General features: G+C 34.8%; 2 protein-coding genes across 4 annotated transcripts in view; one reads left to right on the top strand and one right to left on the bottom strand.

The window, feature by feature from the left end:
- LOC21398902 (peptidyl-prolyl cis-trans isomerase FKBP62) overlaps positions 1-2,224 on the top strand; it is a 4,688-nt gene extending 2,464 nt beyond the window's left edge. Inside the window, exons 9-15 of one of the 3 annotated variants that reach the window (XM_024168432.1) lie at positions 6-71; positions 174-296; positions 376-522; positions 631-758; positions 851-950; positions 1,072-1,118; positions 2,005-2,224. In XM_024168432.1, the coding sequence (XP_024024200.1) occupies positions 6-71; positions 174-296; positions 376-522; positions 631-758; positions 851-950; positions 1,072-1,118; positions 2,005-2,092 (699 nt within the window). In that variant the 3' untranslated portion in view covers positions 2,093-2,224. Of the gene's footprint in view, positions 1-5; positions 72-173; positions 297-375; positions 523-630; positions 759-850; positions 951-1,071; positions 1,140-1,344; positions 1,398-2,004 lie in introns of those variants that run through there. The other 2 variants (XM_024168434.1, XM_024168433.1) reach the window with 2 other exon arrangements.
- A 135-nt stretch (positions 2,225-2,359) lies between these two features.
- LOC21398903 (probable xyloglucan glycosyltransferase 6) lies at positions 2,360-6,876 on the bottom strand. The gene is made up of 5 exons (XM_010102491.2): positions 5,763-6,876; positions 4,813-5,121; positions 4,034-4,324; positions 3,842-3,955; positions 2,360-3,617 (listed from the first exon to the last, which is right to left on the bottom strand). Exons 1-5 carry the CDS (start codon positions 6,504-6,506, stop codon positions 2,982-2,984), a joined length of 2,094 nt encoding a protein of 697 aa, XP_010100793.1. The 5' UTR covers positions 6,507-6,876; the 3' UTR covers positions 2,360-2,981.
- Positions 6,877-20,205: the final 13,329 nt, after the last annotated feature.

The raw sequence follows: 20,205 nt of genomic DNA on the forward strand, positions 1-20,205 counted from the left end.
AGCAGGAATTGGCTGTGGTACCTCCCAACTCCACTGTCTATTATGAGATTGAGCTGGAATCCTTTGTCAAGGTAAGTTAACCGAATTTTCTTGAAATATGTTAGTTTATAACATATTGTATCTGACTACATGGTCTTGAAATTGTAAATTGATATGTGGTGTTGTTCCATCAGGAGAAGGAATCATGGGATATGGTTGCGGAAGAGAAAGTTGAAGCAGCAGGTAAGAAGAAAGAGGAAGGGAATGCCTTATTTAAGGCGGGTAAATATTTGAGAGCTTCAAAGAGATATGAGAAGGTAAGTTGCAGATAAACATGCTTGGATGCCTCGTTTAACTTGTTTTGTTCTGTATTAACCTGAGCGTTATTCCTTGCAGGCTGTGAAGTACATAGAATATGATACCAACTTCCGTGAAGAAGAGAAGAAACAGGCAAAGGCATTAAAAGTCGCATGCAATCTTAACAATGCAGCTTGCAAGTTGAAATTGAAAGATTACAAAGAAGCAGAGAAATTGTGCACTAAGGTTTGTTTTCAGTGTGGCATGTGTTAGGCACTTATCCGAAGTTCCTAACTTGCTTGACTTCAGTTTATCTACTTAAAGCTTACAAGAGATGTTATGTTGGCATTCCAGGTACTAGAAGCAGAGAGTAGAAATGTAAAAGCTCTCTACAGAAGGGCTCAGGCATATATCCAGTTGGCTGACTTGGACTTGGCCGAGTTTGACATCAAGAAAGCTCTTGAGATTGACCCTAACAACATGTATGCATAGCAGCTGAAGTCAAATGTTACTGCCACATTGTGTTTTGTTGTATCTTACTCATATAAGATGGCTCGTCTATGCTTATTGGTAGGAATGTGAAGCTGGAATACAAAACTTTGAAGGAGAAGATGAGGGAATACAATAAGAAAGACGCCAAGTTTTATGGCAACATGTTTGCAAAGATGAGCAAGGTAGAGTCTCTTGGTTCTCTCGAGTTCTAGTGAACGTGTGGTTGACTAGTCTGGTTTTTGTTGATTAGTGGATTAAAGTAATTGTATGTGAACGTGTTATCTTGTCCTCTGGTTCTTGCAGAACGCAGCAGCTAAGGAGGCTGAACCCACGAGCGTAGACAGCAGTGCGTAAGTGGGGTTTTTCTTTTGGTATGAGCTTCAAGTTTCCCATCATGAAAATAGAGTAAATGCCTAATTTTTCGGGTTTACTACTCTCTTTCATTTTAATACGTAGGACTGATTGGTCTTTATTAGAGACGGTTGTAATGAATTTTCTCTGCTCGGGGGAGTTGCCAAAATTTTATTTTATTTAGATTGCTGAACTATTAACGATACAATATTTGGGGCTTTGCAGATTTTACAACTTATGAGGGTTTTCCCAATAATATTTGAACTTGCTTACCTCAACTTTTACCCACCCTTCTCTTAGCTGGCTCTGATAAATGATTTGACAAGTGTTGATGCAATTGAGGATGGGAGTGGTTGCCCCCGTATCCATTCACTTCTCAGCCAATTCTCTCTTATATTCATGAAATTTATGTTGTGTATTGTCAAAGATCAATTTCCATTTTATGGAAGAGAAATCCTATTTCATCTTTATGCCTGCTTCATTGACGAAACTTAAATCTTTATGTCGCCTGGTTACAATGCCAATAATAAGCCGCATTAGAGAATGCCCTGGATAATTCGACGTTTGCGAAAGAACGTGAGTATGAGTGTTTAAGCTTAAGAGTGTGTCTGCGTCTTAATGAAGTATAAAGCTGATTTCAAAATTAAAATTAACCGAAATTACATGATACATTCATTGATTTTAAGGAAGGAAAAGACTGGCGTTTATTCCCTGAATTTATATTTTTTTTTCTCATCTAGCACTTTAGTCCCTGGATTAGTTTGTTAAGCATTAAGGATCTTGTATTGTTTCCCAAGTTATTTCATCACCCACCAAGGATCTTATTATTATACATATTGACGGTTTTCCCTTAATTAGAAGTTGATCAAGTTTAGTGTTGTTCAGATTGACCGGCAAACCGAGAGGAAACATTGACAAGAGAGAATGCGTGTTGCGGCGGTGGTGTTGGCGTGACGAGACTAACAGAAAATGATCACATTGTGTTGTAGGGGTAGTGTTCGGTTCATGACTTTGGACCCATTTTGGTGCAATTTTAAGTGGGAATCTAAATCAACCATAAATCTCAATGTCGTTCCACAATCCCATCCTCATTCTCCCCCCGCTCTCTTTTGGCTGAATCAAAATGGGAAAATGTTGTTAGAACGACGGGTTTAAGAAGTGATTATGTTTGAACTTGGAGGTGTTAAGCTGGATTTTTAAATCTTGGTGATGAGACCTTGCTGGATAAATTAAGCTACCACTGATACAATTGAATAGGGATGCCAACCATAAATGGCTAGAAAATAAAGCTTTACATGCAGAAAGAAATCGTCCCCAACTCACATACAGCGTCAAAAGATATTATGCAGAAAAATAGACAGAAGTTTGAGAAGAATTAATTATAATTATGGACAACAATCTAATCAAAAGTACATGTGGGGATGCACAATCTGCCCAAAAACATAATAAAGAATGACAATTTTCGATAATCTAACGAAACCTCGACTCTTTTTGCAATATGGCGGCAAGCAAGTGTACAACGTATGATGCCAAACAAACAAACAAATGGGATGGAAAAATATCCATTCCAGAACCTCTCTTTCAGACTAATCAGTGAAAAAAAGACACGTGGCTCCCCAACCACAACCATACAAGAGCCTTCACCAAGATGGTATAAATATAGATTATAACGCGGAAAGCAAAACCGATTGCTTCACTTGGGAGCTCCTGATCTTAACTAATAGGGTGTGCACCACTTTGGCTCCCGTCAAATAAACAACACCTCGAGATAGATTTCAAATCTCCGCTCCGTGATCCCGGTGTTTTGCACCCAGTGAAATCCCGGTTGATAGCTTTCGAAACTACTCGGAAACAGTAGTGGTCTAACTTACCTGCTCCCCAATCAAATCAAGACCTACAACTAGAAAAGTGATCCCTTGAAACAATAAGAAGTAGAAGTGAATTCCTTGGGCAGACAACAAGCTTCGTACTGAAGCGGTTAACAATATAAAGGCAAGAGCAAGTTCCTTCCGGTATAGACGATTTCTTTTAGGCTTCCCCGATTTTTTAGATGATTCTATTTTATTGAGTTCATCGATGCCTGATTCTGACGATGACCTGTGAAGGTTTGTTGTCTTGACAAGAGGATCAGATTCTTTCTCGAAAGCAACGAGATCGGTTTCGGATGATCTTCCCAATTTTTTTGTGACTATCCATTCATAGGAGCTTCCGAATCGAAACAATCCTGATATCATGGCATTGAATTTCGTCACAGACATCGTGTTCTCGAAAAGAAGGTAGGGGACTATAAATGGGAATGACCGCGGGGCTGGAAGGATGTTCAAGACAGACATAATCCCAGGAACATAACAAACCACCCATGCTGGTAGCTGAGCTTCTGGCAGGAACATGGTTAGGGGAAGAATGATGCAAAAGAGGGTAAATGAATAAAATGGCAGGATAAGCTTCCGCAACAGGAAGAACAGAAAAATCAAATTGACTTTCTTGGACAAATTAATCTGCAGTGGAAACAAAGAAAGAAAAAATTATGTGCTTGAACATACTCAAGCGATAAAAAGACTGAAAACTTCTGTTTGCTTATGAATGGTAGTCGAAAAGATTCTAATTTTCCTCGTGAGAATAACTCACAACTTGTAAACATTAGGGATAACAGGATCTTTTATGCAGCGTACACTAATTCAATGCAATACAGATCAAACACTAAAACATGGATTTGTGGTACCTTTGAACGGATTACGTCAAAAAAGCACAAGCGAAACAACTGCATGGGACCAGAATGCCAGCGATGCTGCTGTTTCTTGTATGCCTCGTAGGACTCCGGAAGTTCACAAAGGCACTGCATACGAGTAGCATGTCAACTACAACACTATTTCAACAGCATGTGAATAACAGATGAGAATGAGAGAATAAACACCTTAACATCATTGAGATATATGAATTTCCATCCACACAGATGAGCACGAACAGCAACATCCATGTCCTCAACAGTGGTCCGCTCCAACCAGCCACCACAGTCCTGCAGGGCCTTAATTCTCCATACACCAGCAGTACCATTAAAACCAAAAAAGTTAAGAAACACACCATTGACCTGTTGTTCAACCTCAAAGTGGAAGGACAAATTTATGTTCTGCAATCTGGTGAGCAGGTTCTCATCCTTATTCACAAAAGCCCATCTTGTCTGGACTAGTGCTAGATCATCATGTCCCTTGAAGTAAGAATATCCAAGAACAGCTACTAGTCAGATTTGTAAAAGTAAAATAAAATAAAAGGCGACTGATAAAGCATCAATACACTATACTAGAAATGGCTTGTTTTCCCCTCAAAGTCTAAATGAAGACGTTGAAGCAGAGCATGCTAAAGCTTCTACATCCATATCCTAGAATTACAGCAATCCCTTTTGATAAGCTAGATTTTCCTTATGGTATCAGCAGTCAATTTTTATTCTTCTCATATGCTGAAGTTTGTGGCGTCTGTATTTTTAATACTTTCTCAAAGATATCTTGCGAGAGAAATATAGCAAAGTTGGGAAGGGCAAAATTCCTGCTCTAATTGTTAAATGAGTTTCTTTATGCTTAACATTTACCAAGACAGGTTATGTATATGTATCCTGTAATGTCCTTTTCTTCCTCAAAATTCACTGTTTAACTTGCTGAATCCAATAGAATTCTAACAAGATATAGGTCATTAAGTTACCTTGAAGTGAGGAATAGTTTTCTTCAGGAAATCCGGCCCTGGCTGAAAATCTGCATCGAAGATTGCTACAAATTCACAATCTTTTACATAATCACAGCTCATTGCAGACTTGAGATTGCCTGCTTTATAGCCCGTGCGCAATAAGCGATGCCTGTACAAAATGCGGACACCGCGGTTTTGCCATTTCTGAACTTCTGCCTTGATAAGGAGTTGGACATCCAAGTCATCAGAATCATCTAGAACCTGTACAAGCATTCTCTCCCTCGGCCAGTCCATGATACAAACTGCTGCAATTGATTGCTGGTAAACCTGTGCGCCAAAACATTAAAAGTTAGACTGATTCTACAAAGATGCTTAAAGCAATAGAAGTGAGCAGATACATTATAAGTTGTAACAAAGTTTTAATCCTCTTGGAGTGGAAAAGGCACCTATAAGGTAACACAAATCCCAATATTCTAGGAAGAAAACGAAAAAATCTTGATGATCCTAATGGTTTCCTTACTAGTTTTAATACCAAAAGCAATCCCATTATTACAAAATTAAAATTAGTTGACAATAATCACTTGCAAACATATCCGGGCTACGTTTGACGACAATGTCCATAGAATTAGAAAACAAATGAATTCGAATAAAGTAACTGTATCCAAATATTTAAACTGTTATGTATACACACACACATACATGAAAAAAGGAAAACTGTGTGTCAAGCTAGGCTCAATACTTTAACCTCCTAATCCTAAAGTATTAACTAACGTATCAATGATCTACAACTAGGTAAAAGCTTAAAAGGACATAGATAAATTGGTTATTGGTTAGCTTAACTTTTTTTTTTTTTTTGCTAGAAATTGGTCAGCTTAACTGGGACAATAACAAATGTAATTTAAAACAAAAAATCACTGAACAAAGCAAAAATGGTGACATTGAAGGATACGAGACCTACATCTTCTTACCTCCCTCTCATTGCACATAGGGATCTGCACTAACACCATAGGATAATCCTCCACATTGACATTTCCTTCCTCATCCACCGACACAGCGTCGGTGTACTCCACAACCACCTTCGGCTTCAACCTCCGAAATTTGATCCAGAAGCATCCAAGTATCAACACCACTCGATCCACCGACTGCACGAGGAAGAGGATGATACAGAGATTCGTCAAGCTCTGTAATGGAGGCGCCAAGTAATTGGCCCGAATCTCGAGCCAATTGGCGTATACCCGCTCCACTAACCCTAAAACCTCCGCGGACCCCACCGACGGCGGGCTGAAATGCCATCCCTTGAAGAAGGCGACGAGCTCGAAGCAGAGGAGCAGCAGAACGACGATCAGGAACGCCTTGATCGCGCGGTAGAGCCGCGAGGAGGACGAATCGGCGGGGGAATCGGGGGAGGCGATTCGGCGGTTGGCGGTCCGGACCAGCGAGACAACGCCGCCGGGTACGGCGGCGAGAGAGACGGCGATTTGGTGGAACCTGAGGAGGCAGACGAAGGAGAGCTGGCGGGCGCTGCGAGAGCGCTCCTTCTCGACCGTCTGATCGATGGCGGGGCTCCGGATCTCGAGGTTGAGAAATCCTCCTCTGCCGCCGCCACCGCCGCTAGAGGACTCGTCCGGCTTCTTGTCCAAGAACAGCTCGCGGTCTGCCTCTCTCTGCTTATTCCACCATTCTTGAAACTCGTGGTTCGTAGCTCGAGACATGGACAATAACCCCAAAAAAAAATGTATAAATCTATCTCTATATATTATATATTATATTATACGTATGAGTGTGGGAATAGTGTGTATACGTAAAGGTTTTTCCAGATCTCGTTGTTCATGATCCTGTTCTTGAGGTGGAAGTGAAATGGTGATAGAGTGAGTTTGTTTCTGCTTATGTTTCTTCGATTTCTGTGTCTGTCTGTCCGTTGGAATGGAAAGAATGAAGGGAAGGGAAGGGAGAGAGTGATCCGAAAGAGAGAAGATTTGAGCGGCTCCCACTAAATTTAGTAGTAAGCGCTCAAGTCTTTAACCAAATATAGCGGTATTTGCGTTTGTAATGTTAGAATACAGAAAGCCCCATATCCTAATGTGCTTGTTTTGCGTATTATGTTTTTTTTTTTTTTGTCCTTTAATACATAAAATGTGGAGTTAAAAAAGGGTTATTGGTTTCATGGTCTTTGACTGCTTGTTAGTTGACGTTTTGATCCCGATTCTTTTAATTTTAACAAATACACTCCTAAACGGTATAAATATTTGTAATTGAAGAAAAAAAATCATAAACTTATATTAAGTTTTTAATAGAATATGTCACGTCTAATCTTAAATAGTAAGGTATTTTAGTAATAACAATATTTATATATTTTTGGGTGATAAGAATTAAAAACTTTATAGGTAAAAAAAGACTTTAGCTAACCAAACAAAACACAAATTCGAAATCTAAAATTCAATTGAGGAAAGGTGTTGGCAATAGAGGCATGAGATGCAATTAGGAGACTTAAAAAAAAAAAAAAAAAAAGAAAAGAAGAAGAAGAAAAAGCACGAAAGATTAATTTTAGACACCATGGCAATGAAGACTCGCATAGATATCGATTGTGATGATCACGTTGGCTTCTGCATATATCATACTAATGATGTAGGAGGCTCGATTAGTCTTGCGATGGTGCACTATTCAAAATTGCTTAAGTTGTTCTTGTTCTATGTCTTCGTTGAAACCATCCAACCTAACTGTTATTTTTCTTATTTTGAGAGACTTCAAAACAACACATGATTCCACTTTCGTAATAAAGGTTATTGGGCAGCCAACTGTCCTTTCAAAACCTCTCACTCTTGGCCGTTTGGTAGAGGAATTTGTTCCCTGATTCGAATCATGATTCGTGATTCGCTACAATATTTTCTCTCACAAAAAATACACGTAAATCGAAAATGGTTCGAATCATATGATTTGAATCCTCCAACCAAACGTTCGTTTGTGCTTCCATTCCATGCATGTATGGACGTGATGATTGTGCTCGTGTTGGGCCTTCCGACGGAGACAACAATAGATCTTTCACTTACATATCTCTCTAATAAAAAAAAATAAAAATAAAAAACTCTCTTAATGCTCTTAGAATCAGGGTTTGCATAAGATTTTCTTCTATCATCTCGCCTTCTTAGTTTTTTTTTTTCCTTTGGTGTGAGGTCTTATGTAGGGGCATTTAAGGGCATGTTCTTTTGTCCAAAAAACTTAAAAAAAGACAACTCGAGTTTCAACTTTATTCAAGTTCACGATCTTTTAAGTTTTAACTTTATTCAATTTTACTCAACTTTATTCAACTTACAACTTCAACTCAAGTTATAACTCAAATTCAACTCAAAAACTACACTCAAATTGCACTCTAAAAGAACAACCCCTAAGTCTTTCAATGCGAAAGAACCACACACGTCACACGAGAATTGCGTGTGAAAAAACTAAAAAAAAAAAGAGAAAAAAGTTAAAATGGTTTTCTTTTAATTACAAATATGTTAACAATTAAGGGTGTATTTGTCAAAATTAAAAGAATGAGAATGAAATTGTTATTTACTAAACAATTTTAGGACCACTAGTGAATAGTGATAGCTCAATTGATTGAAAAAAAAAACAAAGGAAAAGGAAAAAAAAAAAAAAAAACAACAAGTGAGACGAGAGCAAGCAAGGCATGTGCGTTTGTGGGATGACTCTCTTATTTCACACGTCTTGATTTTTGATTCCCACGCGCTAATCGCGGGGGGCAATTGCCTCTTTTTGGTTGCCCTGATGCGAGTTGAAACGTGTATATGGATTGATTGGCGCGTAAGGCAACCCCCTTTTTTTCTTAATTTCTTTATATTTTCATTTCAGTATTAATTGCTTCATTTCCCTCTAAAACAACATGGGCCTTAGGTAGCAGATTAACAGGCTTACGGGCCCAAGGCCTATTAACAAGTCGACTTCTTCCCAAGCCCAACTGTTTTCCTAACCAATGTTGTTGTTGTTGTTATTTGTTTGTTTGTTTGTTTGTTTTTTTTTTTTTTTTTTTTTTTTTTTTTTTTCGAGAGAGAGAGAGAAGAGCTAACGCTAACTGCTAACCGATGTTTTATTTTGTAGATAGTTTGAGAAAAAATAGTTAATTGTGTTTTTAGAGGAAAAAAAAAGGTTTGAGCTTCCCAAAAAAATATTGTTTTAAGGTTTTTGACTAGACTGAACGAGATTTTTTAAGGATAATACAGTAGCAAAATTGTAACAGAACTTTAATTTTATAAAAGAAAAATAATGTAGCAAAACACTTAGGGTCTGTTTGGTTTCTAGATTCACTCTCTGATTCGAATCATGATTCGTGGTTCGTTACAGTATTTTCTCTCACAAAAAATACACGTAAATTAAAAATAATTCAAATCACATGATTTGAATTCATGAACCAAACGGACCCTTATTTGCAAAAAGATTTAAACAATAGATGGAGCATATTAAACAAATGGGGAGTTACTCTTTTTAGTCCGTACATTTGTATTATGTTGTGGTTTGGAATTGGGGGTAGCAAGGGTCTGCAGTTTTGAGAAAAGTGTACGTGTGACCATTAATAGAAAAGATTGCTCAACAAAATCTTCTGCAGATTTGAGAAGAAAAAGTTACGTTTGACCATTAATAGAAAAGATTGCTCAACAAAATCGTCGTCCGATTAAGAAAACGTGGACTGGAGTAATATTATAGCCAAGTTATATTTGGTAGAACTACAGGACATCATAAAATTTTGGGTTGTGAATGTAAATTAATTTGTTAACTATTGAATTTAAAAAGGAAAAAAAAAACTATATCAGCGGTTGAAAAATAAAATAAAATCTTGGAATTTTAAGAGAAAATGTGATAAATATTTCTTAAAAGTACATAATTAGAATTTTTTACTTTTTATTTTTTATTAATAATTTCTTTAATCACTGGAATTTTAAGAGAAAATGTGATAAATATTTCTTAAAAGTATATAATTAGAATTTTTTACTTTTTATTTTTTATTAATAATTTCTTTAATCAAATAATATTAATGAGAGATAAAAATCGTAACTTACGTTCTATTTTTTTTTTTTTAATGATTGAAGATTTTGACAGAACATGCGTCTGAAAAAGTGCAATGCATTCATATTAACGAGAAAACTTGCCAAAATTGTTTTCTGACCATGGGCTGGAAAATAATAGAAGAGTGGGGTTGGAGTGGAGTGGGGATAAGGTCTAAGCAGCGCCGGGCTATGAGAAACATCAAGGAAACAACCAATCATCGCTTAATTTTATTCCAATAATGCAATATTTGATCAGGACACACAATTTCAACGTGGTTTATTTTTATTAGTACTGCGAGTCACCGACATGGTCAGGCGCAAAATTATGGGCTGTGTTGAAAGTAAGAGTTTGCGCCACCTACTTAGATGTTTTGCCTGTTAAAGGAACAACAATGTATTTCTGCAGCTTCCATAACATTTCTTCCATTTAAATAAAAAAAGGGAAGAAAAAAAAAACTTCCACAGCAGGGAAAAAAAGAGCTAAAAGAGAAGGCTTCCAAAACCGTGTTATTTATGTCGACAAAAATGATATTCATCCCTTCGGGATAAAACCTCACACTCATAAAGTGTTTTGTTTTATTAAATTAGGTCTCACTTATTTATTTAGTGAATCTCATTTTAAGTGAGTAGCGAAATTTTATCCTTATAAAGACTTATTTAATTTATTGATTTGAATTTTTAATTTGAGTTGAGATGTAATTTTATATGATAATTTTTTACAATAATAAAAAAATTAAATATGATTGTTTCTGAAAATTTTTTATTATAATAAAATTTTAATTTTAATTTTAAATAAGTGAAATGAAGTATTGTTTTTTTCGCAAACCAAAGGAAGACTTGTCAATGGATAAAAAATGTCGCTAAGCTGGCGATTCTTTAGTCTTTTTTAGTTTTTTTATTTTTTCAACCTTAAGTATTACTCAAGCGGTACTTGGTACGTTTCCCCAATAACTTGTGAGATTAAAATTGGGTTGGGCTGACCGAAAATGAAAACGGGCTTTGCTACTTTAGTATCCCCTTCATAAGGGCGTTTTAAGAGAAATGTAACGCCTTTAATTGAGTTGAGTTGATTTTATTTATATATATAGTGAGACGAAAAAATCTTGTAAGAATACCATGTCACTACATCAAAAATATAAGAAATTTACTTCCAATTAGTATAGTATCCTACCATGATATTTAGAAATAAAAGTAGATAATGGTGGAATAGGAGAGTACGTGATAAGAAGAAGAAGAGCACACACAATGTATTCAACGAGTTGTGTTCAAGAAGAGCAAATTTATAGCTTACTTCAGAAATAGCATGTTAGTTTGATTGTGCCCTTTGACTTATTTTCGAGCATAAGAGAATTCCCGCAACGATTAGTGATGGTTTCATACCAAAAATTCTGGCAAACGGCGATAGTTGGCTGGTGACCGTTAGTACCCTACTGTGATACTTTGCATTCGCCAACAGGGACCAGTGATATCTTACCGCGATACTTTTGTGATCCTACGCCGAAGAGGATTGGTATCTTACAGTGATAACAAAATTACGGCCAGCGGAAAATTACTACATAACCAATGCATTGGCGGGGCTATATAGTGGGTGGGTTTGATGTTGATTTTGGGAGTGAAAAAACACTTATTGAGACAGTAAAAGCTTTACAAGCTATTTGGTAAAAATCAAAATAGTAGATTTTTGAATAATTTCCTCTCAATCTGAAGCTAAAAGCAGAATCAGCCTAAAGGCTGATTCTAATTTCAGCTTATGCGGGAATCGTTTTGAGAGTTTAATGAAAATTTTCTATTCCCAATTTTACCCCCAATGAAATCTCAAATTTACCACCTGATAATCACATTTTCAGATGTGTTTCTGTTCTCATCTCCTCCTTTGTTATCTCTCTTCTTTGGCTCCATCCGAAGCGATCTTCCCTGGCTCCGTTCGCCGGTCTCTCTCTGTTTGCCGGTCTCTCTCTCCGTTCGCTTGTTGGTGCTCGTTTGGTTTCTCCTCCGTCTGATTGTTGATTTGCCTATCTCTCATCTCCTCTTTCGACTGCCCGTTCTCTACATCATCAGATCAATAGGTAAGCCTCTGTAAGTACTCGATTTTTAGTTTGAACATTTGGATTTGGTTCTAATTTTTAGTCCGCATATATTTTGGGTTTTAGGGTTCTGATTTTTTGCATCAAAGAAAAACACTTGAGGATTGTTGAAAGATTGTCGGTTTGCCGGTATCCCATCTCCTCCTCCGACTGCCCATTCTATACCTCATCAAATTAAGAGGGAAGCCTCTGTAAGTGCTCGATTTTTAGTTCGGCTTTGGATTGGGTTCTGATTTTTTGTGCGCATATGGGTTTTAGGGTTCTTATTTTTTGCATCAAAGAAAAATACTTGTACATTGTTGAAAGCTCCTCAATACCTAACCAGGAAAATGAAATGAGGCACTAACGGATTCAGCAACAACAACAAAAAAAAGAACGAGCACTTATTTGGACAGTTGCTTAATAATGTTTGAATTCAAAGCATGTTATGTTATTACATTCATATTATGTAATCTGAATTTATGTACATATTTTCGGTGCTTCTTTGTTTCGCATGATTATACTTTTATGCTCATGTATGTCTTCTAAAGAGAAAGCTCCAAAGTCGTCTTCATTTTTCTATTGGGAATAAATATGAATTCCCCCTTCCTGTGGAGGTTTTCTCCTAAACACACACACTTACAGGCATGGTGTTTTTTTATGATAGTTAATAGGAGGTTTGTTCTGTGTGTTTCAATCAAATACATTAGTTCTTATGCCAATTTTTAGGTGAAGTAGTTAGGACTAGAAGCTATGATTAGCTTGGCTATTGATTGAGTGTTCGAATTGGAAATAAGGTTAGTATTACCGTTATTATTATTTTTGTAAATTAAAGCATGAAGCCTCACATTGTTTTAGACTTTTAGTTATCAATTCTCAAATGGAAGGTAGTATACCACAAGGTAAAGCAATATGGGACCTTGAGACTGTGGATCTATTTTGTGATTTGTGTATTATAGAGGTGGAAGCTGGACACCATCCTAGAACTCATTTTGATCAAGCTGGATGGGAAAATTTAATGCAGAAATTTAATGAAGCAACCAAACGAGTATATAAAAGACAACAATTGAAGAATAAATGGGATATTTTGAAGAATGATTGGAAGCTTTGGAAGGAACTTATTGGTAAAGAAACTGGTCCAGATTGGAACATTAAGAAGAATACTATTGATGCATCTGAGAAGTGGTTGCATAATAAATTGCAGGTATACAGAATTATGTGGTTTGTCATTGTTTATTCTAGTGTTGGACTAGGCAGGTTTAATTTATTCAAGTGCTCTTGCAGATTCATCCCAACGCATCGAGGTTTCGCACTCGGAGAATTGAACCACAGTTAGAAGAAAAGTTAAATAGGATGTTCATGAATACTGTGGCCACAGTAGTGCATTCTTGGACACCATCATTTGGACAGGTGCCATGTGAGTCTGATAAAGTTGAAAATAATAATTCTACTCTACCTGAACAACTTGAGAGTAGTGGTGAGTCAGGTGAACCAGTCTGAAGTAAAGTGGCACAAGACTGTAAGAATAAGAGGCCAATTGAGACAGATGAGAGACAAAAGAAAGTCAAGAAAGGAAAAGGAAACTTGAAGGTTGGAGGAGTTGCTAATTGTCTCAACAAATTGATCGCCTTATCGATATCGTTGAGAGTAGAAGTACCGGATCATCGATTGCGCAATATGACGCTGGAAACTATAGCATAACAAAAGTTATTGAAGTTCTAGATTCATTACCAGGATTACAGATTGGTAGCAAGTTGTATTTCTTTTCGGTCCATTTCTTGTTAGACAAGAGTAAGAGAGAGGCATTTATGGCTTTTAACGAACTTGAGTTGAAGCTCAATTGGCTTAAGTTTGAACATAGGCTAGGATCCTCCACTTAGATTTCCATTCCTCATTTCTTTTTTAGTGTGGTTTTCTTGTTGTATTGATGGTTAAGACATTGTTATTTTCTTTCAGTATGGTCTTCTTGTTGTATTCATGTTGGAGATATTGTTGTTTTCTTTCAGTGTGGTTTTCTTGCTTTATGTTTAAGACATTATTGTACAATGACATTTCGTATTACAACTTATATGTGAGCCTGATTGTTTTAATTGCATCATATTGAATGGCAGGTTTATTGTTGTTGCCAAAAATGGCTGACAATGATGATGAGTTCGATCTACAACTTTTATGTACCATTGCTCGACTCGTTGAATATTACTACAACACGTATGTTCCTAAGAATCCGTGTATGAACTCTTCACAGACTAGAAACATGTGGGTGACGGAATTATTAAATGGGCATGAAATTAGAAGTTATAGGATGTTTAGAATGGATAAGAACTTCTTTTTGAAGCTATGTAATGATCTACAGAGTAACTACGGGTTACATGGATCAAGAAATATGTGTGTGGCTGAAATACTTGGAATGTTTTTATTCATTTTGGGTCAGGGTGCGGGGAATTATTCAACACAAGAGTGATTTCAACACTCTGGTGAGACTGTGAGTAGATATTTTAATTATGTTTTAGGAATTGTATGTCGTATAAGCATCGATATTATACAGCCTCCAGATCTAGAGTTTAATGACGTGCCAATAGAGATAATGACGGATCGTAGCTATAAGCCACATTTTAAGGTAAAATCATACTTTTTATATGCTTCATTCCCTACTAAAATTATGCTTATTTATACACTAAAAATTCTTCATTTTAGAATTGTATTGGTGCAATAGATGGCGTACATGTTCCAACTACAATACCACCAGAAGATCAGGTGCCATTTATTGGAAGAAAGAGGGTACCAACCCAAAATGTGATGGCTACTTGTGATTTTGGTATGAAATTTATATATGCATATGCAAGTTGGGAATGTAGTAGCTATGATACAAGAATATTCTTATCAGCACTATGTAACTGACATTTGAAATTTCTAAAACCACCTGAAGGTTAAAATATTGTCTATATTTTATATTATATATGTTTTACATTTTACTAATTCTTGTGTTTTTATTTTAATAGGTAAATATTATTTGGTTGACGCACAATTGAAAGGATTTCTTGGACCTTATAAAGGAGAACGATACCATTTACCACAATTTTGAGTGGTCGTTGATCAACAGGCAGTAAAGAGGTATTCAACGAAGCATATTCTTTTCTTCGAAGTGTCATTGAACGCACTTTTGGTGTCTGGAAGAAAAAATAGAAAATTTTGAGAGACATCCCTAATTATTCATTTACGAAGCAAGTAAAAATAGTTATTGTAATAATGGAGCTTCATAACTATATTAGGATGCATGATAAGCGTGATCGACATTTTTAAGAAGTTGAGGATAATTTAGATGTTTTCGTTTATAAAGAGCATCAACCGGAGGACAATGTAGAAGAAGATGAAGCTTCACTATCACAAGAAATGGATAAAGTACGAGATTAAATTGTGACAAGTTTAATGAACACGACTTAATTCTTTTAATGACTCTGTCAGTTTTTGAACATGGAATGTACACTTTTGTTCAACAAATTGATTACTCACTAATGCTCCTTTTAGTTGTAACTATATTGTGAATGAAGAAATGAAAAAAAAGAATTAATTATCATAAAGTTATCGTTAAAAAACTCAAAATCATAGCATTATGTTTTTTTTTAAGTTAAACAAGTATTTCTAAATACCAAAAATAATTATATATATTTAAATTTCATACCATGTCTATTTTGGTCATTTTACATACCCACGGTAATTCAACCTCATAATTTATCAAACGCTATTACATTGATTTTGGAACAGCACAGCTACTATAATTACAGTTTGCCAAACACTCAGCTGCTTATTGTAACAGCTGCTTCTTCCTTCAGCACAATTAAAAGTAATTTTTCTAAAATCCACAGCACTACCAAACTAAGCCAGTGCCTAATGGGGGCTACTGTCCCCACTCTCTTTTTAAAAGTTAAAAGTTGAACCTTTAAAAATTTTAATCTTTTTATTTAGCCCTTATTAAAATTTAATATTTTCATATATGTCCCTACTAATTTTTACTGTTTTTTATTTTATTGCTAAATTTCTTTTATAAACAATTTTACTCGTTTTACTCCTGAATTATTGTAATGTCTTTTATGATAACTTTTATGTTGGACTACATCACATTTATATTATTACAATTTAAATTTATGTTAAATCATGAGCTTTATTTTGATTATTAAAAATAATTTAATATTTTAAACATTTGCAATTTTTTTCCTGATTCTTTTAGTTTATTAAAGAGCATTTGAATTTGTTTTATGGCTAAATTGATCGTTGAAAAAAATAAAGATCAAATGAAAATTTTAGGGTAAACTATCTTTATCGGTAGTGCACAATTCTGAACATTAGATCTTACTAAAATCACATCAAAATAAAAAATATATATGCAAAATAAACAAATTGTTTTACAAAGAAATCTAACGACAAAGGCCAGCACTAGAATAGTTTTTTCAAATGTAAATTTCTCCATATGTATATCTAATAATTCTTGAAAAATATTATAATACATTTTTTCATACATTTTTTATGCTATTTATTTTTCATAAAAAAATATGTACTCTCACCCGTGCTGAGGTGAAAAAGCTAGCTCTGTCACTGAACATATAGGGCACATTCTATACACACGCAAAAGAGGAAATTAAATTCCTAAATTAGTTTTGGAGGTTAACTTCAATAGTATTATCCATCTATTTATAATGCTTATAAATTACGACTCTTTTGAGAGTATATTTGTTTAACTGTATTATATAATAATACACTAGTATAATATTTGGTGTAACCATTGTATTGTATGAACTGATACAGATGGTAAATTAATACGATTTGTGTCGTATTATAGAATACACCTTATTTTTTGACATATTGTATTGTATTATTTTGTATCGAATCCCTGATCCATGTCAGGGACTTAGAGTTGGGCACGACTGGGGTCGGGGTATGGCTGACTTAGGTTGATGTTAGAACCTATAATTGTTTAAAAATTAAGAGGCACAATGCAAATTTATATTTTTGGTCCTTTAATTTTTGCAAAATTACATTTGACCACAAAATTTTTCAAAAATTTCATTTCAACCTCAAAATTTTTAAAATTTTATATTTTAACCCCTGATACAATACGTCATGACACTAAAACCGTATTGTATTATAACAATACAATACATCTTATACAATATAATATAGTACAAACTATCAAACATAGCATGAGGGTCTGTGTACATACTTCTTTATAAGACTCTAACTATATCGAATATTTTCCGCTTGTTTTCTAACTTTAGCATCAAAATGCAATTGGTCGCTACTCACTATTGCCTAGCTTCAATTTCTATTTTTGTTATATTTTTTCGAGGTGTTCACATATATTCTTGATCAAAAGTTCCTTCAATCGGAAATTTAAGTTTTTACATCAACAACGTTCACTGTAATTTTTACTTTATGTTTTACAACTGCATTTTAACGAATCAATGAGTTGTGGCATCTATGAGAGAAACTATTACGGTGAAACCCTATTAAATCACTTGTATGTTATGTTTTTACTTTATGTTTTACAACTGCATTTTAACGAATCAATGAGTTGTGGCATCTAGACAGTTATGAGAGAAACTATTACGGTGAAACCCTATTAAATCACTTGTATGTTATACAGAGTATTTAAGTTTGTTAATTTAAATATAACAAGTGTAATAATAGTTTGTTAATCTTGCTGAGCTGTCATGTAGTTAGTTACACTTAACAGAATTTGTTTTCTTGGTTTACGAGCTTCTCTGATGCATACAAGCTATATATATAGCTCTTCTGTAATTAGTTAGAGTATGAATGAGAATTATTATTTTCTCGCAGTTTTCTTCACTTCGTCTTAATACAGAGTTTGCTTTCAGATTAGGAAAATCTCACTCAAACATCACATCCAAGGATTAAAATCAGAGTACTAGAATTGGTAAGTGGGACTTAGAGAACATGTCTCGCACGGTGTAGCTCACCTCTCTAAGGCTTTATTCTGTTCCATAGATTGTGCATTTCTCACACATCACATTTGACACGCTAGTATAAGACTGACTACCAAATCCAAGTCTCCAAATAAAATCAGTTGCGAAAATGACCATAAATATAAATATATTTAGTTTCCACTAAAAAATTTCCAGGGACGGAACATATAATATGGAGATTGGTTCATTTGATAGTGAGAACCTTTGAAAAAACAGAAAACAGAAACACGGTTACAGTTGGAGAGCATGAAATAATAGATGGTTGGTGAAACAAATGATGAGATTTGTTTTTATTTTACCCCCCAAAACAAGCAAAGACCAAACAAAGTCTTAAAGCTTAAAAGCTCCTTCCTAAGGTGAAAGAAAAATATGAAACCCAAAAAAAAAAAAAAAAAAAAAAAAAAAAAAGGAAAAGGGGGGAAAAAAAAAGTAGAAGGACAATGGGTGATAGAATAGTGACAGCTTGATTAATAGGACATCCTACCCTAAAAGTCATTATAATACCCTTAAACCACCACTATTCTTTTAAAGTCTCTCCAGACATTCTTGCTAGGTAGGGCCTCTATTTCTACTCATCTTGGATGGCTAAATGAAAAAAAAAAAAAAAAAAAAAAGAAATTAAGAAAGAATGAAAACCAACACACACAAAATGAATGACAATCCAAAATTAAAAGGAGAATCGAATTTCTTTTTTTTTTTTTCCCTTCGTTAAGAACATAGATTTCAGGGTATGATTTGACAATTGACCCACATTATTCTCTTCCACGGATATTTACTTAACGGAATAACATCATTTCACATAGGTCGACACAAAAGATTTATAGCTCTAGGAAATAAATGATGTACATTTTCACTTGTTCTAGGTTTGGAAATGAAATAGTGAGGAATTTTCACTCAGGATTTATTTATTAGCTGTAGAATATAATGATGGTTTATGAGGCAAACGTGTAGTGAGAAAAAGGCAATTGAAGAATAGAAACTCTAGAAAAAGTGTGTTTAGACTTACTATTAAACCTACTACACAACACACATTCACATAATGAAATATTCTCAGTTGATTGAAGGGTTAACGTAGAAAAATGGCAGGGTATAATTGTCAAAATCTTCACTCTTTATTTGTCAATATAGGAATGGGGAAAAAGAACAATTTTATTGTGTACACCAGCGAAGCATAGGCAGTCTTTTGTCAAGGTTTTGTGTCTTTGTAACAATTTCTATATTTTTTGTTTTTGGAAACATTTTTAAGTGTAGTAATCAAATCATGAGACGGAACAAACAGCCAAAAGATTGAAAAGAGGAGGGAAGGGAAAAAAAAAAAGCCAATACTAGACACGTCGCAGTATTATTGGACCTTTTTATTAAACTTCCTGGAGACAAATACTGTCACAATAAAGTTTTTCTATTAATATTTTTTTTTCTCTCATTTTCCTATCATTATTACTGTTATAATAAATTATATGTTTTGTAAGTATTCTGCAAACAGCACCACATTCAGAGCATCTTTCTGGTAATTAAATTGCATTAATCTGCAGACCAATAATAGACCCCTCAATATAAAATTCATTAAGGCTGCAATGCAGAAGTCTTTTGTTGAACCCCAAAAAATGGATTTTTACTAACCGCCTCTCAGAGAAGTATAATTATTTGTCTATTTAAAAAGGGTATCTTTCCAAACCTGAATTCCACTACATTACCCTTTTTTTTTTTTTCTCTTTATATTCACAAAATAATTAAATAGTAGGTAAGATTAATAGATTATAAAGCTCTTTGATTCATTGGGCCTAGTCAGAATCTCACCACTGCCAACCTGGGATTCTCTCTATGTTATCGAGTGTTATTAAACAAAAGAAAGTTAGTATTATTATTATTATTATTATTATTTATATATATATTTTTTGGTAAGGAGTGGTTCTAACTTCTAACTTCTAACTTCTAACTTCTGCCAAATTTATTTTTTTCTATTCTGAACAGTAAAAAAGGGGAACAGAAGCTTCTGTTTTGGGGTAATCTCTGAAAATAACAGGGCCAGAAATATGGCAGAAATCATGGTTGACCCCAGCTGAAGAAAACCTAAATATGTCCTAATCATTCAAATTAGACTTTGTTTTAGAGAGAAGAGACCCCACTAATACAGCTGGTTACAACACAAGTAGGAATCAAATCCAGAAGATTACGCCATTTAGCAATGCCTAATTGACATGACTCCAATAGAGATTATAAAAAGATAATCCGGCACAATTCTCACTGAAGTGACAAAAGATTTCCCAATTACGTAGAGACAAACAAATTCAACAAATATCGATGACGAAATATGGTAGAAAAAAAATGTTT

The sequence above is a fragment of the Morus notabilis genome, unplaced genomic scaffold (assembly GCF_000414095.1).
Source record: "Morus notabilis unplaced genomic scaffold, ASM41409v2 Scaffold52, whole genome shotgun sequence".
Taxonomy (NCBI): Eukaryota; Viridiplantae; Streptophyta; class Magnoliopsida; order Rosales; family Moraceae; genus Morus; species Morus notabilis.